Source organism: Nelumbo nucifera, chromosome 1 (genome assembly GCF_055504915.1).
Source record: "Nelumbo nucifera cultivar China Antique chromosome 1, China Antique-T2T, whole genome shotgun sequence".
Classification (NCBI taxonomy): Eukaryota; Viridiplantae; Streptophyta; class Magnoliopsida; order Proteales; family Nelumbonaceae; genus Nelumbo; species Nelumbo nucifera.
The window spans coordinates 198,035,245-198,059,398 of record NC_142649.1 but is presented as its reverse complement, the minus strand read 5'-3'; the positions used below and the strand labels follow the sequence as shown (position 1 = coordinate 198,059,398).

General features: G+C 39.9%; 1 protein-coding gene across 3 annotated transcripts in view; it reads right to left on the bottom strand.

Annotated features, from left to right (window-relative positions):
- The window catches only part of PRMT7 (protein arginine methyltransferase 7), a 69,272-nt gene extending 51,088 nt beyond the window's left edge, over window positions 1-18,184 (bottom strand). Inside the window, exons 1-2 of one of the 3 annotated variants that reach the window (XM_010265983.3) lie at window positions 17,414-18,184; window positions 1,729-1,963 (exon numbers count right to left, since the gene is read on the bottom strand). In XM_010265983.3, coding sequence (XP_010264285.1) covers window positions 1,729-1,963; window positions 17,414-17,751 — 573 coding nt within the window. In that variant the 5' untranslated portion in view covers window positions 17,752-18,184. The remainder of the gene's footprint in view (window positions 1-1,728; window positions 1,964-17,413) is intronic. The other 2 variants (XM_010265982.3, XM_010265981.3) reach the window with 2 other exon arrangements.
- Window positions 18,185-24,154: the final 5,970 nt, after the last annotated feature.

The following is a 24,154-nucleotide window of genomic DNA, read 5'->3' as shown; positions in this document are numbered from 1 at the left end:
CAAGACTTTGCATTAGCATATCTGAGCTGGGAAATATTTCTTTTGTGTCAACTGTTCAACCATCTCCCCAACTCTTAAGAACTGCATAATCCGTCATTTTGAACTCCTTTTACAATATGAGTTTTGTTCTGGTCAAGAGGGTGTATGTCCTTTGATAACTTTACCTTCCATTCACAAAATTTCCTTTGCATTATTACAATGAAAATGCATTTCTTGTAAAAAGCCAAGTCAGATGAGTGACAAGGTGATGATATTCTAAATTAAATCCCCCAAAATTTAAGCTGCCTATTACAAGACTCAAGGATATTCATGGTGTGAAACCTGGAATATGTTCTCTCAAGCAACACTTCAGTCTCCATTCCTGCAAAAGTGTGTTTTAAGACATGGTGACAGCTAACTTTGTCATCACCATACTGTCTGATGCAGGGTCAACCTAGCATTCAATCATCAGAATGGGAAAAAACATTGGAGCATCTCTCTACAAATTACTGAAGCTATGAGATCCTACCTGAAAAGAAGAATATAATAAAACAATTGAAACCATGATAAGGGAAGTGCAATCTAGCCCTCAATCGGGACCATCCAAATGAACCAAAATTTCCTGTTTATGTATCCTAACAGTTTCGTGTTTGAGAAAAATCTCATTAATAATAACAAGAATGTATTTTAAATGAAGAAAAATGGGAACGAAACAAGATACAGAAGGGAGAAAGGATGACATGATAAAAAACAATAATAACAACTAAACAAATTTTACAATAGTAAAGTATACAAAGTAAACAAAAGAAAAAGTAGTTCCTATGGATGATCTTGACCACAAAAAAGAAAAAGAAAAACATTCTTTAGAATAGGACAGTAAAAATCTGATCTAATGGTCAACATTCAATCAACCAAACTGTTGGATCAGTAAACCATGCAGGCTCTGGCTGGCCTACACAACGGCCGTCAACTTTATAAACATTTTCCCTGTTTAAACAAAATCTGCAGTTATTTATGTTTATAGAGCTGTTGTGTTCAACAAAATAAAACCCTTCACATCATTGTGGCGATACAAGGAAGACCAAAGAATTGGCCTTCAAATCCACTACCACTTCTTTAACTCCTCAAGGTAGAGAACATAAACAAATATACCCAATTGAGAAGTGAACTTAATTGATGTGCTGAGCTATAAGAATGTGTTGCTCTCTTTATGCAATTTCTACTCTTTCTACTTTAGCAGAGTTTTCAGTTTTCATGGCATGCACCCTATCTCTGATTACAGAAATGATCAAAAGCAAACAGAATAACTTCTCAATTTGCAGTGGCTAAACTGTTTGATTTTCAAGTCAAGCCTCAAGAAAAGCAAACAATACCAAATTTAAGATGACAATAAATCTCAATTTTCAGTTTTCATGGTTTTAGCTCTGGCTGTTCTATGGGTCATTTGGGGTGAAAGGAATATTGAGCAGAAACTCCTTTCAAGAAGAGCAGCTGATTAATATAATAGTGGAGACTCTTAGAGGCTGACTGAGTGTCAATCCACTATTCAAGCAGAATGTTTATTCTTCTTCGTTTTTGGATGTTGATTTTTTTTTTTTTTTTGGGGGGGGGGGTGACTGAAAGTTGCTAATATGTATAGAATCCTGTTGTTTAGTGAACAGTCACGCTTGTAATCCTTTTCCTTTTGATTAATACAACTTCAAAAATAAATAAATAAATCTCAATGAAAAATGCAGATGTAATTCTTACTAGAATATTTGCACGTGAAGCAAGATCGTGCCCAACTTTGAGTTCATCAGATCGCTTATGGAAGATTCGTATCTTCTTCTCCATATTATTGATTCGCAGAACTTTCCGCATCAGCTTAACCATGGGAAGGTAAGACTCACATGCGGATAATATCCCTTTGGAACCAGTATAATGTTTTGCATCACTAGAATCCATTGCCCGTGCAGCCATCATTGATAGCAAACCAGTACCAGAACTGCAGAAAATGTTTAATAATAATGTGAAAAGGGTCATCCAGGGAATGATGTAAATGAGTAAATCAGAGTCTCAGACTACCCATATTTTCATTAAATGAAAAGCCAAAAAATTGAAAATAGAAAAGGTGGGAGAGGGAAAAGAAGGATAAAAAAGACCAATACAGTTTATGAAAACAGTATCAAACAGTATTATAAACCTAATCTGCACTAGAATTCTGTTAGAATTAGGGTGGAAGAAATATTAGAGAGACTAGAAGAAGAAGTAGAAGAAGAAGAGAGGAGAATAGAGAAGAAGGAAATTCTGGTTCGAACTAGAGAACTTAGATTCCTCTCTAGTTGGCCAGATTGAATTTATATGTTTCTATCCATAATAACAAGAGACTACTTTGTCCCCGCTCAAGTATGGGACACATCATCTAACAAAAACATTACACATCAGCAGCTTTAAACATAAATATAAAGACTAAAATACCCCTACACAGTCGACATTAACACTCCCCCTCAAGCTGGTGAGTATATATCATATAGTCCCAGCTTGTTACATATATAGTCTACTCTCCCCCGACTCAACCCTTTGGTGAACAGGTCTGCCCATTGATTTCCTTTGTTAACATGTGCAGTATCTATCACTCCACTCAGCACCTTCTCTCTCACAAAGTGACAGTCAACTTCTATATGCTTTGTTCTCTCATGAAACACTGGATTAGAAGAGATGTGCACTGCAGCTTGGTTGTCACAATAAAGCTTCATTGGAGTGTCAATCGAATATCCCATCTCCTGTAGAAGATTTCTCAACCACACTAATTCACAAGTGGTGTGTGCCATAGCTCTGTATTCGACTTTTGCACTACTTCTTGCCACAACTATATGTTTCTTACTTTTCTATGTCACCAGATTACCCCAAGGAAAGTACAATAACCTGTAGCGGATCTTCTATCAAATATAGAGCCAGCCCAATCGACATCAGTATATCCCTCTATTTCGAGATTTCCTCCACTCTTATATATCAAGCCACGACCAGGAGCTCCCTTCAAATACCTTACAATCCTTAAAATTGCATCCCAATATGGAACCCGAGGTTTCTGCATGAACTGACTCACCACTCTAACTACAAATGAAATATCTAGCCGAGTAATGGTTAGGCAGTTTAGTTTACCCACCAACCGCCTGTACCTTCTAGGATCTTCAAACTCTTCACCCATATCACTGCCCGACTTGGTATTTGATTCCATAACTGTTTCAGCTGGTTTGACACCTAATAATCCTATTTCTTCCAACAAATCAAGAACATATTTCCTCTTACACAAATTAATGCCATGTTTAGACCTTGCTACTTTTATCCCCAAAAAGTATTTTAGTTTACCAAGGTCCTTTGTTTGAAAGTGTTCCTGCAGAAAGATCTTCAACCTATCAATTCCCAATCTATTACTCCCGGTAATGACAATATCATCTACATATCCAATAAGATCTTTTCATCCTACGAAACATAACTGAAGACTGAGTGGTCAACCTGACACTGTTTCATACCAAACTTCTTTACCACTTCACTGAACCTACCAAACCACGCACGAGGAGACTGTTTAAGTCCATAAATGGCCTTCTTTAGTCTGCACACCTTACCATCCTCCCACTAAGCAACAAACCCCGGTGGTTGCTCCATATAGACTTCCTCAAGTAGATCACCATGTAAGAAAGCATTCTTGATGTCAAGCTGAAAGAGAGGCCAATCATACATAGCAGCTAGAGATATCATAACACGAACTGAACCAATTTTAGCAACAGGAGAGAAGGTCTCGGTGTAGTCAATATCATATGTTTGGGAATGCCCTTTGGCAACCAGTCTAGCTTTTTAACCGCTCTACACTACCATCAGGTAAATACTTAACAGTGTATACCCACTTACAACCGACAGCCTGCTTACTAGGAGGAAGTGTGGTGAGATCACACATATGATTATGAGTTAAGGCAAAGAGTTCTTCTTCCATTGCATGGCGCCACCCTGGAGAGGCAAGGGATTCCTGGACATCCGTAGGAACAGTAATAGAAGATAACAAGGAGATAAATTGGCGATAGGAAGCAGAAAGATGAGTAACAGAAACATAATTAGAAATAGGATGAAGAGTGCAACTGCGTTTACCTTTCCGCAAGGCAATCGAAAGATCAAGATCAGAAACTGGGGTTGTAGCTGGTGTGGGAACAACTGTTGGATCTGTCGACAGTGATGAAGTTGGAGGAGCCAGTACATGTTGTCAATGTGTATACACTTGACGAATAGGTGGCCGTTCAACAGGAAGTTGCACCGGAGGCAAAGACTTGGTCACAGCCGAGACAAGTGGAATGGGGTCCTCAATAGGGGCTGGAAGAGGAGGTGGTGAGGAAGAAGAAACATCACTTGACCCCGAGAAAAACGGAGTGGACTCAAAGAAAGTAACATCAGCACATACAAAGGAACATTGGGAGCTAGGGTTATAACACTTATACCCTTTCTGGGTTCAGGAATAGCCAAGGAATATACACTTAATGGATCGTGCATCTAACTAGTCCCTTCCGATCCAAAATTATGAACAAAACAGACACACCCAAAAACCCAAGGAGTAAGGGGAAACAGAGGCAAGGTAGGAAACAAAGTGGTGAAGGGAGAATGACCTTCAAGGATGGGTGTGGGCATCTAATTAATCAGAAAGCAAGATGTAAGCACAGCATCACTCCAAAAAGGTTTGGATACATTCATATGGTGCATAAGGGATCGAGCAGCTTCCAAAAGGTGACGGTTCTTTCTCTCAACTACCCCATTTTGTTGTAGGGTGTAGAAACATGAAGTCTAATGGATAATGCCATGTTGTTCCAAATACTCCTGAAATGCTGTATAAAAGTATTCACGGCCATTATCAGAACGGAGAATCTTAATGTGTACACCAAATTGGTTGCAAATTTCAGCATAAAATTTTTGGAAAAAGGAAAACAATTCACTCTTTTCTTTCATTAGGTAAAGCCACGTCATCCTTGAATAATCATCAACAAAAATAATAAAGTATCTATAACCATTGTATGACATTATTTTATTTGGACCCCAAACATCTGAATGAACTAAAGAAAAATGACTCGACATACAATTATCAACCCTAGGACTAAAGGGAACATGATGATATTTCCCCAACTGACACGACTCACAATCCAAAACAGAAAGATTACTCAACGACAGAACAAGTGACTTCACTGCTTTAAGCGATGGATGACCAAGTCTACAGTTCCACTAAAGAGGAGAAAGAGATATCTAAAGAATTGTTGATGCATTGCCACCACCATGAAGATAATACAGTCCACCAGCTTCATGCCCTCCACTAATCTTCATCCCCGTCTTGAGATCCTGAAAAACACAAGAAGAAGGGTAAAAAGTGATAGAGCAATTAAGGGACTTGGTCAACTTACTAACAGACATAAGGTTAAAAGGAAACTTGGGAACATACAAAATTGAGGATAAAGATAAAGGGTCTATGTTAATATTAACAACACCACAAATGAAAGATGTTGAACCATTAGCAAGGGTAACAGAGTATGATGTTGGGCACTGAGAAAGGGAGGAAAACACACCTGGAGTTCCTGTCATGTAATCGGAGGCTCCAGAGTCAATAATCCAAGGGTTGGGTTTGGATGCCAGACAAGCCATACTTGAGTGTGCAAGAGTGGTTGTATTCTGTTGAGATGTGGCATGGACAAACCTCTCATACTCATCACGTGGAACACTCATCATCTCCTTCTCGGGAACATCTGTAGATATAGAGGGCATCTGATCAGCTGGATGACCCTCCTGTCTGGAACTACTATCACTGGTCACCGCATGATTTGCCCAAGTTGAAGGTGGGTCATGCGAATCATAACAATAATCGATGGTATGTCCTTCCATACCACAGTGCATACATCTTTTTGGACTAGAACTACATCCTCTACCATGAACTCCCCCTGAATCTCGACCTCCAATACATCCACCACCACGACTATACATAGGTCCACCACCACCACTACAACCATACATCCACTACTACCACTACGGCCAAATTGAGCTCCCCAAGCTCCACCTCTAACACCACGGCCTCCCCCTCTTGACACTGCAAAGGTCGACCTGTCAGAGATACTAGAATTCTCTGTAGGTCCAATAGAGATCCTCCGAAGACAAGCAAACACCACTTCTAAAGATGGAAGAGCTGACCCTCCTAGTATTTGTGCCCACTGGTTCATATTCAGGTTTCAGTCCTACCAAAAATCTGGTCACATCTAGTTGTTCTCTTTGTTGTTGCTGAATTTTAACATCAGAGGTGAGGGGATGGTACATGTTCAGCTCATTGTGAAGGTTTCTCATGCAAGCATAGTACTCCTCAAGACTTTGTTTACCCTATTGCAGATTAAAGTATTCCTGATAAAGTTGATACACTCTAGTTGTGTTGTCTTATCAAGAATACAGCTTCTTGGCATGGTCCCAAACCTCCTTGGCCGTATCAAGGAACCTGAAATTCATACTGATCTTGGGTTTCATACTATTTCATAACTACGTTATAATATGTGCATCCTCTTGATCCCAATCACCATACTCATGAGACTCAGTAGAGGGTTTTTCTTCCCTTATATGCTTCACTTTCTTCTTAGCTTTAAGAAAGACCTCTACAGATTTCGCCCAAGGCACATAGTTTTCCCCATTCAATTTGATAGAAGCCATCTGAACATTCAGGTAGTCGGTGGGAACCACCGCACTAGTTTTGTTTTCACTGTTATCTCCCATATCTGGAAAAAAAAATTCTTTCTAATTCACCTCTCACCACACTGCACACTACACCACACTGCACTCAGCACCACTTGTCGCTGAATTCTTCACTCTCCACACCACAACCCTACTACATGACTACCTGAATTCTCACCACACTACTTGGAACTCACTAACCATTTGATCCACACTGAAATCTGCACAAAACCCTACTACACGACAACCTGAATTCTCACCACACTACTTGGACACTAACCATTCGATCCACACTGAAATCTGCATAAAACCCACCTATCTAATCACCAAACAATCGACCTGCACTCGACAGTCCACTGCACCACTTGAACCAGCCCTCTTCTCACCATCGATTAGGGGGGCTTCCTACGAATCACTGCAAACACCCACAAACCTGCTGACCGGAGGCACAGAAACCTCCAAGGGAAGAGGGCGACCACTCCTTTTCAGCCCCTTCCCCTATCTTCAACCGATGATGAAGAAAAAATAAAAAAACCCTAGGCTGAATGCGAGAAAACCAAAATTCTGGGCAGATTCGATTTTGTCACAGTAGCTCCGATACCATATTATAAACCTAATTTGCATTAGAATTCTGTTAGAATTAGGGTTGAAGAAATATTAAAGAGACTAGAAGAAGAAGTAGAAGAAGAAGAGAGGAGAATAGAGAAGGAAATTCTGGTTCGAACTAGAGAACTTAGATTCCTCTCTAGTCGGCCAGATTGGATTTATATGTTTCTATCCATAATAACAAAAGACTATTTTGTCCCCACTCAAGTACGGGACACACCATCTAATAGAAACATTACACATCAGCAGCTTTAAACATAAATATAAAGACTAAAATGCCCCTACACAGTCAACATTAACAAACAGCAATTATTAAATTATCAAATTCAAAATATAGGAGATTTCATCCAAAGATAAGGATGGTTTTGCTTGGTATAAAACAAGGCTTGTTTACAGAAACAACGAGATAACCTTAGATGAAAGCCACGAAGAAGGAGAATGTTGTTCAAATAAGAAAAGTTCCACAGGTTGGCCAAGTGCAGAGGTGTGTCCTTCAAGAAAAAGAGGAGTATTTGAGAGGGTACAGGCAAAAATTGAATAATCGATCTTGGTGAGGGCCGCAAAACAGCTGTTTCAAGTGACACCAGAGATAAATTAAGGATAGAGAGTGAATTTCAAAGAGGAGACAACTAGGCTTTTAGAGGAAAAAACAAAACAAGAGATTTCGAAGAGGGTAGGAGGAGAAAGGGAAGAGAGGGGCTGGGGTTAGCGGAGGGACAGAACTTAAGCAATGAGTCAAATCTTGTTTTGGGAAGGGAATGAAAAAGAAAGTGTTGAGGGGAGAGAGGAGGGCAAGGACACTGGTGGTGAAGGAGTTGAAAAGGATAAGTTGGCTGAGATTAATATTAACAAAGCAACATTTGGAATAGAGGTTGGAGAGAAGGTAGGAATATTGAGAATTGTTTAGAGGATCATGACATTGAGGAATGAGGAAGAAATTAGCTAAGGTAGGGAAGGAAAAGGAGAAAAGAATGGGTGTAGGCTCTTGCTGCAGTCACTGAAGCTGATGAATAACTGAGCAATTGGTTGCGCAATTATTTGAAGGGTCTTGTGTTTGTTTGGTGTTAGGGTTGTGGGCATTGGATTCTTGAGGGTCAGTCAGTTAGATCTTTTCAGGTTGTTTAGGGGTTTAAGATTCTTTTATTGTATTTTTGGGTTATTTCCTGTTCAGGTTTGGATAATTTTGATTTTGGCTTTGGGGAACTAATAGTGGAAGGCTAAAAGGGGAAGACAGACCTCTAGGGCTATTGATCTTTCTGTTCTGTATTGAGGGTGACAGGTGACTCCTTGTGACCACTTTGTAAATTTCTCTCTTTTTTCTTAATGAATTCTCTTTTTTATTTATTGCCAAAAAAAGAATAGGCAATATGTATCTCTTATAGATCTGGCATATATGAGAACTAGTTAATAGTAAAATAAATACTAACTTGTGGTAGGGTTTCACTAATAAGAAAAATGTTATTCTCTACCCTAAGGGGCACAGCTAAGCTTATTAGCTTCAGCCCAGGCACAAGCCTTTGGAAATTTTGTGCATTTTTTCTGTTCTCTATGCCTATCAGCTGGGCTAGGGGCTCCGCCCCTAGACCTAAGAACCCCCTATTTGCTAATGTTGCTCATTCATTCATCTTAATAAAAATATATTTTTAAAAGACACTTAAAGTTATTTTAGTGTCGACTGTGTAGGGGTAGTTTAGTCTTTTTATTTATGTTTTGCTGTGAGGTGTAATGTTTAAGTTAAGTGATGCGTCCCACACTTAAGTAAGGGCATAACAGACCTTTTGCTTTATTATAGAAAACTATACATATAACCTGGCCAACTAGAGAGAATTGAATTTTCTCTCTTGTTCGAACCAGTTTCTTCTTCTCCTCTCTTTTCTTCTCTTCTCTTCTTCTTCTCTCTTCTATCACCTCTAACCTTCTTCTACTACTATTTCTAACTGAATTCTAGTGCAGGTCTAAACTTTATTGATGAGAATAAAAATTATCATATTTTTATCACAAAATATTCAGTCTTTTATACTTAATTAGTACTTAATTGGACTCATTATGCTTGTATTTCGATTCAGGGCATGAAAGAAGGCGTCAGGAGAAAAACAAGGCAAATCGGGTAATTTTTCACAGTTTCGGCGCCGCGTAGTAATCTGGACATAACTCCCCCATCCGGACTCCGACTGAGATGATTCAAGATGCATTGGAAAGATAAGAAAAAACTCTACAACTTTCATGTTTTGAGTTTTGATAGATTCGGACTGCATCACAGTCAAAATCGGGCCCAAAGTTTGAGCAAATTCGCAGGAAGCCCAATTCGCAGAAGCCCAGTTCACAGAGAAGCCTTGCAGCAGCCCAATTCGTGAAGAAGCCCAATACGAATACAAGAATAAGGAAACTACAAAGAGTCCTATCAGATTTAATTTTCTGATGTAATTCTAGAAAGATAAAGGAGATTGTGATTACCAGATAAGAGATAGGATAGGATTAGATCTAAAAAGAATTAGGACTTTCTATTTTTGAGAAAGAACTCCAAAAAGGAATTGGAAACAGCCCCTCCTCCTAAAGCTATATAAAGGGGGGGCGGACTAGCATCAATCAATCAATCAATCTCTGGAGCAATCAAGGAGAAATCCTCCAAGAAAGCTTCAGCCTTCAAGAAGCAGTCAGTAACGTAGGAGGAGAAAAGGAGGAAGGCGGCGGCAAGGAGAAGAAAGCTCATCGATCTTAACCTCAAGGGCGACATCATGAGTTCTTTCTTATACCTTGTTTGTTTAAATTCCTTTATCATGAATTAGTTTATTTATAGCTAGGGCTATGGAAAGCCCAACCACGACCATGGATTGATTTTTATTTAATTCAATCAAGTTGTTTTTATTTTCATATTATCTATGAGTTATTATGCGTAATACAATTAGGAGTTTGGCCACCTCTTAGTTGATTTGGTTTATGTGGATGAATCGGAAGAAGAATTCATATAAGAGACTAAATAACTTATAGTGTGAATTGAATGATATATAGGAATATATATACATGATTCATCTAATGATACAGGCTTTTCATAGAACTTAATGCACTTTCTATCTCGAGAACCCTAATCGAGGGATCGAAGAGTTACTTGATAGAAGTAGGTCTGATGTTCATTGGGATGGTTAGGTGGACCAATAGTCCTAGCGCTTTCAATTAAATCGTTGCAAGTTCAGTCGTTGATTGCCTTGGTTTTTATTTCTGTTCTTTCTTTTTCTATCTTTAATTTTTAGTAGTTCCTATTGTTAGAATTCGGTTGTTCAAATAATTGAGGGAAACTATAGTTCTAATACTTATTTTGTTAAATCCTCGTGGGAACGATATCTTTATACTACTTGATAACTAGTGCACTTGCTAGGGTTATATTATTATAGCTATCATTTATCATGGCATCGGAGCTACTATGACAAATTCAGATCTGCCCAGAATTCTTTTCCATCGCCATTCAGCCTAGGGTTTTCCAGATTTCTTCATCATATGTTAGAGATAAGAAAAAGGGCTGAAAAAGAGTGATCGCCCTTTCCCATTGGAGGTTTTCATGCCTCCTGTCAATGGTTTACTGGGTGTTTGTGGTGGTTTGTAGGAAGCCCTCTAATTGATGGTATGAAGAGGGTTGTTTCAGGTGGTGCAGTGGACAGTCGAGTGCAGATTGGTTTTTTGTTGATCAGATAGGTGGGTTGTATGGGTGTTTCAATGTGAATCGAGTGGTTGGTGAGTTGCTATGGTTATGGTGTGTATTCAAGTAGTTTTGGGGTGCTGAGAGTGAAGAATATCAGTGACTGTTATTGCTGAAAACTGTGACTGTAGGTGCTTTCAGCAATAACTTGTCACTAGTGTGTAGTGTGGTGAGAAATGAATTAGAAGTGTGATATACAGGTAAGAGAAAAAAAGGGGGGAAGGGAAAAGAAAAAAAAAAAAGCAGATATGAGAGACGGTAGTGAACACAAATCTAGTGTTATGGTTCCCACCAGTTACCTAAACGTTCAGATGACTTCTATCAAACTAAATGGTGAGAACTATGTGCCTTGGGCGAAATCTATAGAGGTCTTTCTTAGAGCCAAGGAGAAAGTGAAGCATGTAAGAGAAGAAAAACCTCCCACTGATTCTCAGGAGTACAGTGATTGGGAACAAGAAGATGCATAGATTATGACCTCGTTATGAAATAATATGAAACCCAAGATCAGTATGAATCTTATGTTCTTAGATACAGCCAAGGAGATTTGGGACCATGCCAAGAAGTTGTACTCTAGACAAAACAATACTACTAGAGTGTATCAGCTTTATCAGGAGCACTTTAATCTGCAACAGGGTAATCAAAGTCTTGAGGAATACTATGCTAGCATGAGGAATCTTAGTAATGAGTTGAATGTGTACCATCCCCTCACGTCTGATGTTAAGATTCAGCAACAACAGAGAGAACAACTAGACCTAACCAGATTTTTAGTAGGGTTGAAACCTGAATATTAACTAGTGAGAGCATAGATATTAGGTGGGTCAGCTCTTCCTTCTCTAGAAGAGGTGTTTGCCCAACTTCGGAGGATTTCTGTTGGACCTACAGAGAATTCTAATATCTCTAACAAGTCTGCTTTTGTAGTGACAAGAGGGGGAGGTCGTGGGATTAGAGGGGGAGCTCAGGGAGTTCAGCCCGGTCATAGTGGTGGTAGACCGGTAGTGGACCCATGTATGGTCGTAGTGGTGGTGGTCAACCGATGTATACTCATGGTGGTGGACAAATTGAAGGTCGAGATTCAGGGGGCGCTCGTGGCAGAGGACGTAGTAATGGTCCGAGGTGTACACATTGTGGTATGGAAGGGCACACCATCAACTTTTGTTATGATCTGCATGGCCCACCTTCAACTTGGGTAAATCATGCAGTAGCCAATGATGGTAGTTCAAGACAAGATAGTAAACAGCTAACCAGATCTCTTCTACATCTACAAATGTCTCCAGGAAGAAGATGATGAGTGTTCCACGTGATGAGTATGAGTGATTTATCCAGGCCACATCTCAACAGAATACAGCTACCCTAGCACATTCAAGTATGGCTTGTCTAGCATCCAAACCCACCTATTGGATTATCGACTCTAGAGCTTTCAATCACATGACTGGGACTCCAGGTGTGTTTTCCTCCCTTTCTCACTGCCCTACATCACACTCTCTTACCCTTGCTAATGGTTCCACATCTTCCATTTGTGGTGTTGGTAATATTGACAAAGACCCTTTATCATTGTCCTCAATTTTGCATGTTCCCAAATTTCCTTTGAATCTTAAGTCTGTTAGTAAGCTGACCAAGTCTCTTAATTGCTCTATCACCTTTTACTCCTCTTCTTGTGTTTTTCAAGATCTCAAGACGGGGATGAAAATTGGTAAAGGGCACAAAGCTAGTGGACTATATTATCTTGATGGTGGTGGTGGTTTGCCAACAGCTCTTTAGACATCTCCTTCTCCTCTTCAGTGGCACTATAGACTTAGTCATCCATCACTTAAAGCATTGAAGTCACTTGTTTCGTCGTTGAGTCATCTTTCTGTTTTGGATTGTGAGTCGTGCCAATTAGGGAAATATCATCATGTTCCCTTTAGTCCTAAGGTTGATAATCATATGCTGAGTTATTTTTCTTTAGTTCATTCAGATATTTGGGGTCCAAATAAGATAGCATCATACAATGGTTACAAATACTTTGTTATTTTTGTTGATAATTATTCAAGGATGGCATGGCTTTATCTTATGAAAGAAATGAGTGATTTGTTTTCCATTTTCCAAAAATTTTATGTTGAAATACGCAACCAATTTGGTGTACACATTAAGATCCTTCATTTTGATAATGGCCGAGAATACTTTTATACACTGTTTCAAGAGTATTTGGGACAACATGGCATTATCCATCAGACCTCATGTACCTACATCCCACAGCAAAATGGGGTGATTGAAAGAAAAAACCGCCATCTTTTGGAAACCGCTTGGTCCCTTTTGCACCATATGAATGTACCCAAACGTTTTTGGAGTGATGTTGTGCTTACATCTTTCTTCCTCGTTAACTGGATGCCCACACACATCCTTGAAGGTCATTCTCCCTTCACCACTTTATTTCCTACCTTGTCTCCGTTTCCCCTTACTCCTCAGGTTTTTGGGTGTGTCAAATTTGTTCATAATCTTGGACCGGGAAGGGAAAAGTTAGATGCACGATCCATTAAGTGTATTTTCCTTGGCTATTCCCGGACCCAGAAAGGGTGTAAGTGTTATAACCCCAGTTCTCGGCATTCCTTTGTGTGCCCTAATATTACTTTCTTTGAGTCTATTCCGTTTTTTTTTTTAGGTCAGGTGATGTCTCTTCTTCTTCTTCTCCGCCTCCTCTTCCTCTTCCAATTCCTATTGACGACCCCATCCCACTTGTCCCAATAGTGACCAAGTCTTCGCCTCCAGTGCAGCTCCCCATTGAATGGCCACCCATCCGCCAAGTGTATACGCATCGACTACACGTACCAGCTCCTCCAGCTTCTTCGTCGTCAACAGATCCGACAGTTGTTCCCACACCAGCCCCACTTCCTATTTCTAACCTTGATCTTCCTATTGCCTTGCAGAAAGGCAAACACAGTTGCACACTTCATCCCATTTCAAATTATGTTTTTGTATCTCACCTTTCTGCCTCCCATCACCAGTTTGTTTCTATGTTGTCTTCTATCTCTGTTTCTATGGATGTCCAGGAAGCTCTTGCCTCTCTAGGGTAGCGCTATGCAATGGAAGAAGAACTCCTAGCTTTGGCTCATAATCGTACGTGGGATCTCACCATGCTACCCCTGGTAAACATGTTGTATGTTGTAAGTGGGTATACACTGTTAAGTATTTACCTGATGGTAGTGTAGAGCGGTTGAAAGCTCGACTGGTTGCCAAAGGATATTCCCAAATGTATGGTATTGACTACACCGAGACCTTCTCTCTAGTTGCTAAAATTGGTTCAGTTCGTGTTTTGATATCTCTAGTTGCTATGTATGATTGGCCTTTGTTTCAACTTGACATCAAGAATGCCTTTTTACATGGTGATCTCCTTGAGGAGGTCTATATGGAGCAACCATCGGGGTTTGTTGCTCAGGGGGAGGATGGTGGTAAGGTGTGTAGGCGAAAGAAGGTCATTTATGGACTCAAACAGTCCCCCAATGCGTGGTTTGGTAGATTCAATGAAGTGATAAAGAAGTTTGGCATGAAACAGTGCTAGGTTGATCACTCAATATTCAGCTATGGTTCACATACTGGGAAGATTTTACTCGTGGTATATGTAGATGACATTGTTATTACTGACAGTAACAGGTTGGGGATTGATCGGATGAAGACCTTTCTACAAGAGCACTTCCAAACAAAGGACCTTGGTAAATTGAAATATTTCTTGGGGATAGAAATAGCAAGGTGTTAACCTGTGTTAGAGGAAGTATGTTCTTGATTTGGAGGAGATAGGATTGTTAGGTGCCAAACCAGCTGAAACACCTATGGAACCAAATACCAAGATGAATAGTGATGTGGCTGAGGAGTTCAAGGACCCTAGAAGGTAGAGGAGGTTGGTGGGCAAGCTAAACTACCTAACCATCACTCGGCTAGATATTTCATTTGCAATTAGTGTGGTGATTCAGTTTATGCAAAATCCTCAAGTTCCACATAGGAATGCAGTTCTGAGGATTGTAAGGTATTTGAAGGGAGCTCCTAGTCATGGCTTCCTATACAAGAGTGGAGGAAACCTTGAAATTGAGGTATACACTAATGCCGATTGGGCTGGCTCTGTATCTAACAAAAGGTCCACTACAGGTTATTGTACCTTTCTTGGGGGCAATTTGGTGACATGAAAGAGTAAGAAGCAGATAGCGATGGCAAGAAGCAGTGCAGAAGCTGAATACAAAGCCATAGCACATACAAGCTGCAGTCCACATCTCTTCTGATGAAGCTTTATTGTGACACCAAGCTGCGGCATACTCGATTAACACTCCGATGAAGCTTTATTGTGACACCAAGCTGCAGTCCACATCTCTTCTGATCAAGTTTTTAATGAGAGAACAAAATATATAGAAGTGATTGTCACTTTGTGAGAGAGAAGGTGCTTAGTAGAGTGATAGATACTACATATGTTCACACAAGAAGTCAATGAGCATTCTTGTTCACCAAAGGGTTGAGGCGGATAAGAGTGGACTACATATGTAACAAGCTAGGACTATATGATATATACTCACTAGCTTGAGGGGGAGTGTGTAGGGGTGGTTTAGTCTTTTATGTTTTGGTGTGAGGTGTAATGTTTAAGTTAAGTGATTTGTCCCATACTTAAGTAGGGGCATAACAGACCTGGCCGACTAGAGAGAATTGACTTTTCTCTCTTGTTCAAACTAGTTTCTTCTTCTCCTCTCTTCTCTTCTCTTCTCTTCTTGTTCTCTCTTCCATCTCCTCTAACATTCTTCTTCTACTACTATTTCTAACTGAATTCAAGTGCAGGTCTAAACTTTATCAGTTATAAAACCTTTTTTATAGGGATTAAGAATTTACAACCTTGATATAAACTTGTTTGGGCTTGCCTTGAGGGATTTGGTATAAAGGCAACATGTGGAATCAAGAATGCATAATGTTTAACATCACATTAGCTAGACTGAAAAACATCGAGATGTTTTGGTTTCAAAGGCTTTTGCCAAACTAAAAGGGAGTCTCTTTGGGATTAAACCAAACAAGAAGATCTTGAAGATCTAGAAATCCACAAGAAGATCTTAGTGGTCTAAAGGTTGTATTTTTGTGAGGGTGTTTTTGGGCTAGTGGTGCTTGGGAATGAGAGTTGTATCTTTTGTGTTTTTCTTTTGAGTCTGAGTTGTTTTTTGGATTGCTTTTGCTTCCGGTGGTGTCAAGGGGGTTTGTTTTGATGTTTTGCTAGGCTTTTGAGTTTGTGTTTGGTTTTTTGAGCTTCAGTTGGTTTGCTTGGCTGGGAGTTGAATTCTTGCTTTTCTTCATTCTTCTTTCGAGTATTTTTTGTCACTCTTCCCTATAATTTCTTTTTTTTTCTTTTAATAATTTTTTATTTTATTGCCAAAAAAACATCACATAAGTTATTTGAAGTAATGCGGTTGGAAAAAAAATAATGAGATTGAGAGTTTTACATGCTAGAATATGTTTTATATGTTATACTTGATTTTATTTTAAATTTTCATTTTAAATATGTTTTACATGTCATGTTTATGTATTTTAATATGAGATAATAGTTTTTTAAAAACATTTATTTTAAAATTTAAGTTTATACTTTTTAAATTAATATTGTGTTTAATATTTTGCTTTTTTTTATTTTTTAGCTTTTTTAATTTTTAGCATTTTTTGCATTTTTGTGCCTTGCTTTGAAAAGGTGCACACCTCACCATGTGCCTTGCACTTTTAAAACACTGCTTGAGAGCATCATGTCTCAGATGGTGATATAAAGGTTGCACAAACTCAGACAACACCAAAACCCATATTTAGATGAAGAGTTCATCATTTAATGGTCAAGAAATTCTAAAGGTAGCTTGATGATCTGAGTGAAGTAGAGGGAATATATGAGCATGTAGGCATCCTGGAGGAATAGAAGTGAAAATTGTCAACAAACGCATAATCTAGTTGAAGACCTATTCATCGTCTCAGTAACAGTATTTTCGGGATGAGGCTTGAGAAGTATTTAGGTTAAGAGTCCATCCTTTAATGGTGAAGAAATTCTAATGGTAACCTAATGATATAAGTGAAGTAGAGGGAAATATGAGTGTTTAGGCATCCTGGAGGAATAAAAATGAAACTTGTCAACAAACTCATAAGTTAGCTGAATATCTATTCATCATTTCAGTGACAGTATTATCAGAGGGGTTCAGAAGTAACTAAAATAACTAACTACAGAAAGAAATGCATTGAATTACATAGAGGGGAACTTCCACTTTTACTTACAATGCGCTGAATTTATTTAAAAAGAAAAGTTTCAACGCTCCTTGTGTTTATAAAGTAAATCAGCTAACTCAAATCAACAATCTATGCGGTATCACTGAGACATCAGAACTCGAATTTATTTAAACGAGAAAAAATAGAGATAGAAACCCAAAAAAGGAAAGAACGTTAAGGTACCCGATATCAAGAACATGGCATGGCTTTATTACGGTCTTTTCTATGGCTTTACAGAATGCTCTATTCCGCGGTGAGTCGTTAAGCATGTCGAGATAAGACGTCGATGACAATAGGGCTTTAGGTGAATTTTCTTCTTCGCTCTCTTCGATGACTACCCATTCCGAGTTTCCTGTCAAGGGATTGAATCTCAACTGAAAAATGCGCTGAGACAATTCAGAGCTCATGCTTCGAACCGGCTGGCACTTGATGCGGCCGAATGATGAAGGGTTGAGACGGGTTATGGGGTGAAGGACAATATTGGAAACAAGTGTTCTGCATATTGAGGAAGCCATGAACATCGAACGTCGAGCTTCAAATGAAATATGCAGAGAGACATTATGGGTAACTAAGCAGTGAGTGAGCGCGTCGAGTCTTCTCTTTATGATTCGGAGGCATGAGTCTTGTTAGTCTGACAAAGAAAGGGTAAGGGGAAAGGAGTTGGTATGTGCTTCAATTTCATTGTACCAGTCTTCAGTTGCTGGTCTCGTCCGGTCTTCGTTTCACTTGGTTTCGTAAAGGAGTTGGGGTATTTGAATTGAAGGCTTTGAAGCCACTATATTGGAGTTCGGCTTCAGTCAGGGCAAAGCCCATTCGAGCAGCCTTGTGCAATTGAGTTTATTTCATAGGAGATATTCCTAGTGCAAGATTGCAAAAAACTGTTAGAACGGTATGGTTTGCCCTATGAAGAGCAATCAGTGTTCTAAATGGATCGCTGTCTGAACAGTTAAACGGATTTAACCACTGCTCTAAAACCCTACCCGGATGTTGATCCGGTTCACTGTAAAGATCATGATTCATCCGCTTCAGCTTTCTGCTGTTGGTTGAACTGGTTGGACTGTTACAACTCATCTAGATATTTTATGGATGCCCTCAATCATTAAAATCGTCATGGAAATAAAGTGGTGGGATAAATTCCATCTCACACCAACATTAAAACCAATGGAAGAAAAATGAAGTTTTCCAAGCTATTTGAATCTTATCAGAAAAAAGCTCAAATCCAAGTTTCCTAATCTGGACTCTGTCCAGCTCAAAGAGATAAAGAGATAAATAAGCATCTCTTAAGGGCATCATTACTAGTTTATCTCAAATCCAAGTTTCAATTTTGGATCATTTAACCTAGTATGTTCTTTCTTTAATAAGAAATCGAATTATACTATTTTGTTGTTTTCATGCATAGTATATTGCCTCCCTCAGTCTCAATCTCAGTTATTATACTACTTTGTTACTTTCTTACTTTGTTACTTTCTTACTTTGTTACTTTGTTATTTATTATTTTATTAGTATTTATTAATTAACAACTTAGTATTTATTCTTAGTTTATGAATATTTTATTATTTTATTATTACTTTATTAGCTTTATTAATAGGTTATTATTGAATTATTATGTCATTATATTTTAATGTTATTTTTTATTATAATATTAATATTCATTATTTTTTGTTCTATTATTTTAATATTATTTTTTTACTAGTTAATAATTAATATCTTTATTTTTTATTATTATAGTATTAATATTTTATTATAGTACTAGTATTTTATTATTTAATTATTATATTGCTTTAATTATATTATATTATTATTTTATTATAGTAATATTATTTTATTGTTATCTTACTAACATTTTATTAACAATTATTTGTTTTATTATTATTTAATTATTAATACGATATTATTTTATTATTACTTTAATAATATTTAATTAATATTAGGATTTGGGTTTTTTTGTGATGAGTTCTTTACTTCTTAGTAGACTATGGAATGGGAATCCCATTCCCAAGGGGGGGAGCTTGGAATGGCCATTCACATGGGGAATTCCACTCCACAAAGAATGGGAATAGGAATGGCCCTTTCAATAAACGGTTAGAATTAAATGGGTAATAATTCTAATTCCCATTCCAGACACCTGTTCTAGGGAACCAAATGGATCCTAACTAGACATCTCTCTCTATGTGTGTGTGTTTAGTCATTCTTATCATTAATAACAATAAATCTAATTTATTTTACTTATGTTTATTCAAAATAAGTGATATTGAATTGACAAATCTATGATGTTAGAGGCATGTCCAATTTATTTTCTATAACTTTAATTTTTGATATATTTTTATTATTTCTTTTATGATGTCATATCTTGACCAATTTGGCCTAGATGATTGAAAGAATGACCCACCACAAGACATTAAAAAAAATACAGAACATCAATTGCAATGCCCTTGAAAATTTCAACCTTGCCACAAGGCAAGTGCTTCGGAAGTCGCCACGCTCTATATTTTTGGGATTATAACAGATAAGGGCAACTTTTGGGCCCTAATATCAATAAAAGTAATATTTTTAATAAAACTTCAAAAATAGGTTAACTTTTTAAAAATAATATCAAATAAGGATAAAATTGCTGTTCATATTCTTCCTCTTGCATATCATTCATTAGCGCCACCGCCCCCCACCGCCTCCGGCAATGCCTCCACCTTAACAACACTTCTACGATTTAATGAGTCTTTAGGAGCGAGTGTTCTTCATTGGCAAAGGTCCTTACAAGTTTGTAAGTAAAATAGTTTAGGAGCAAGTGTTCTTCATTGGAAAAGGTCCATACAAGTTTGTATCTGAAATAGTTAGGAATTTGCCACAAAAATTAGAATCTTGATCAGAATAGAATAGTTTAACACGAACGGTTTTATTGATTGATTTAAAAATAATAGTGGTTCAATATATAGTGGGAACATTTTTTAACATACATATTAAACAATAGTAAGTATGTTAAATAGGGGTGGCAACGAGCCAGGCTTTTCACGAGCAGCTCGATCTCGGCTCGTGAAAAGCTCCGAGCCGAGCTGAGCTCGAGCCCAATTCACTAGCTCGATTATGAAACGAGTTGAGCTTGAGCCTACTAGAGCTTGGCTCATGAGGTTCGCGAGCCAGCTTGAATATATATATATATATATATATATATATATAATAAAATTATAGAAAATAATATATAATAAAATTATAGAAAATAATATATAATTAAAATATTATAATTATTAATTCTTTAAATATCAAGTAAAAAATAGTTTTATATATAATTTTTTTATAAAACATGTTTTCTCAAAATCGAGCTCGATTTTATGAATTTTTTACTCGACTCGAGCTCGAGCTCGAGCCTTGTAGAATAGTCTCGAGCCAAGCTCAAGCCTCGTACTATTTGGCTCGGCTCAGCTCGGCTCGGCTCGAATCCACCCCTAATGTTAAATAAGAAATGTTTTTATTAATGATGAAAAAGGAATGTAAAATTTAAAACCAATTGGAAATAAAAATGGATGTAGTGCGATATGGTCACTCCTAGCTGGCAGGGGCCTCGCTCCTAACTGGCAACGGACAACACCTGAGAAGGAGAAGAAGACAAAGGATTCCCAGGGAGCTCACCCGGTGGGAACACTCCGATGCTTAAGTTAGAACTCGGTGGAGAGCTTAGAGAGTTGTAAAGGAAAAATGAGCTAAGAGTGGAGATTCGCACTTCGTCCAAAAAATTACCTTGGAAATCGAGGCCTTTATATACTGATGCTCTGTCAAATCGAGTGTAACCGCCTCTAATTCTCTGTTACAGCCGTTATTCGCCAGGCTGATTCGACTGGTGCAGGTAACCGTCGCAGAGTATGGTCCTGTCAGTTGAGAGACATTATGCAAAGCTGGCATGCACGACACCGCCTGACGTGAGACGTGGGTGCAGTCCTCTGGACTGGCAGGCGTTGTGCCGCCAGACAAGAGATGTGGGAGCAGTCTGACAGGCATGGTCTTGTCGGATAAGAAGTTTCCCGAAGACTCCGGGTTACTCAATAGTGAGTTGCCTTGCAACAAGCCGTTCTGTAGCGAGTTGTCTTGTGGCGAGCTGTTATGCTGGGATTTCAGCAAGCTCATTACTCCGAGTTGTAGCCAAGCTGTCATGCTGAGTTGTCGCTTACGTCGAGTCATGTCCACGTGTCCCCTGGTTAGGAGGTCGGGTCAAATCACCCTCCATCAATTGCCCCTCACTCCTTGGGCTAAGGGTCTTGTTCTAGCGCGGGGAGTTCATGAAATGACGGGTGGATTTGACCCGTAATTCAAATTACTTTGACCGACCGCACGTGGTTTTCAGTTTTTTCGGGCACCAAAAAATGCGCCAAACTGCCTTCAATTTCGGAAGACATGCGGCCGTCTTTATTGTGAGCCGTTGGATTCGCTTTAATCGGAGCCGTTGGCTTTCGGGCATAGTGGCTATAAATAGGAGGGCCCCAAGCCTCATTTTCTTTTACGCCAACTTGCCTTGCTTTCGGGGTTGAGGTTGCGCCTTCGCCTTGTTTGCTCGAGCTCTCCCCGTACTTAGTGGGGGTGATTTTATGATGTACACCGAGGTGAGCAACATAGTAAGGCATATGCCCGACCTGTGTTACTGAAGTTAAAGTCAGTTGTCCCTAACAGGTCCAACTTGTATACCGGGGCGGGTTATGCATCATAGGATTTACACCCGAGCTGCCTGCGCCTTTGGTACTAATACTTAGCCTATGCCGATGAAGCGGTTAGGTCTTATACGATGTCGAGATCTTCGTTAACTCGGTGTTTTAGCCCTTAGGCTGGGGGAGTGACTTATAGTCCATTCTCCTAGAGTTCGCCCATGCCGAAGAGGCGACTGGGTCTTATAGTGCCGAGGTCTTTGTTAGCTCGGCATTTTGGCCCTCAGGCTCTGGGAGCGACTACGGTCCACCCCCTTCTGGAGTTCGCCCATACCGAAGAGGCGTCTGGGTCTTATAGTGTTGAAGTCTTTGTTAGCTCAACATTTTGGCCCTTAGGCTCTGGGAGCGACTATGGTCCACCCCCTTTTGAAGTTCTCCCATGCCGAAGAGGCGACTGAGTCTTATAGTGTCGAGGACTTTGTTAGCTCGACATTTTGGCCCTTAGGCTCTGGGAGCGACTACGGTCCACCCCCTTTTGAAGTTCGCCCAGGCCGAAGAGGTGACTGGGTCTTATAGTGCCGAGGTCTTTGTTAGCTCGGAATTTTGGCCCTTAGGCTCTGGGAGCGACTACGGTCCACCCCCTTCTGGAGTTTGCCCGTGCCGAAGAGGCGATTGGGTCTTATAGTGTTGAAGTCTTTGTTAGCTCGGCATTTTAGCCCTTAGGCTCTGGAAGCGACTACGGTCCACCCCCTTTTGGAGTTTATCCATGTCGAAGAGGCGACTAGGTCTTATAGTGCCGAGGTCTTTGTTAGCTCGGCATTTTGGCCCTTAGGCTCTGGTAGCGACTTGTAGCCCACTCAACTTGATGATTACAGGTAATATTGCCTTAAGTTGACAATATTCTATGTCCAAGGTACTTGTTTCCCTTCTAGGGTTTTGAGCTCATACGTTCCTTCCCCGAGCACCCGCTTTACTCAGTAGGGTCCTTCCCAATTTGGCCCGAGCTTACCAACACCGGGCTCAGGAACCATCACTACGAAGAACTAGGTATCCGACGCGGAGGTTCCGCTTCTTGACCCTGGTGTTATAGTTCCGAGCTACTCTTTGCTGGTTGGCCGCGATCCTAACGTATGCGAGGTCCCGTACCTCGTCAAGTAGGTTGAGGTTGGTGAATAGCTCGTCTTCGTTTGTTTTGTCGTCATACACTTCTAGACGTAGCGTGGGAACCTCGATCTCGGCTGGGATGACAGCTTCAGTGCACTTGGTAGTTCGTCTGTTGCAGTCTTTACGATGGTCCAATAATCCCATAGTACACTGGTAGTTCGTCTACCCATAGTCCCTTATCTCGGTCGAGACGTGCCTTCAGTCCGTGGAGAATGGCTCTGTTCGTGACCTCCGCTTAGCCGTTTGCTTGAGGGTGTGCCACCGAGGTAAAGTTTTGTTGAATTCCCATATCTTTGCACCAGTTCTGCAATTTAATATCCTCGAACTACTTACCATTGTTAGAGATCAGTACTCGGGGTAGTCCAAAATGGCACACTATATTTTTTCAGAAGAAGTTCTGCACATTCCACGCTATGATCGTTGTGAGAGGTTCAGCTTCTACCCATTTAGTGAAATAATTAACTGCCACCACTAAGAACCTCCTCTGCTCTATCGCTAGCGGAAATGGTCCAAGTATATCGATCCCCCACTCTGCGAAAGGCCACGGGCTGGTGGTGGATGCCGGCGTGCTTCTGGCACTTGTCACATCTTCTGACGAGCTCGATCGCATCTGCCTTCATCGTTGGCCAGTAGTATCCCTGTCACAGCACTTTCCGGGTGAGAGCCTTGCCCCCCAAGTGTCCATCACACAAGCCCTCATGAGTGTCACGGAGCACGAGCTCAGCCTCGGAAGGTCGCAAGCAGCGCAGATAGGGGAGCGTATAAGATTTTTGGTACAGCCGTTCGTCTATTATGACGTATTTGGCTGCTTGACGCTCTACCCGCCTGACGGCATTACGATCCGCAGGGAGGGTCCCGGGCAGCAGGAAGCTCGCGAACGGATTGATCCAGCTCGGCTCTTCTTGTACGACACAAGCGGCCACCTCTGCCCCCCCCCCCTCCCCCCGAGAATACTAGGTTGAGGCAGGTTTTCTATGTACACGGTTCTCATGGTATTATCACTAGTGCTGGCAAACCGGGACAAGGCGTCGGCCTTAGTGTTCTCTGATCTCGAGATTTGCTTGATGAAGTGTGATTGGAAGTTGAGCAGAGCCTCTCTTACTTTGGCTAAGTAGGCGATCATGGTTGGCTCGCG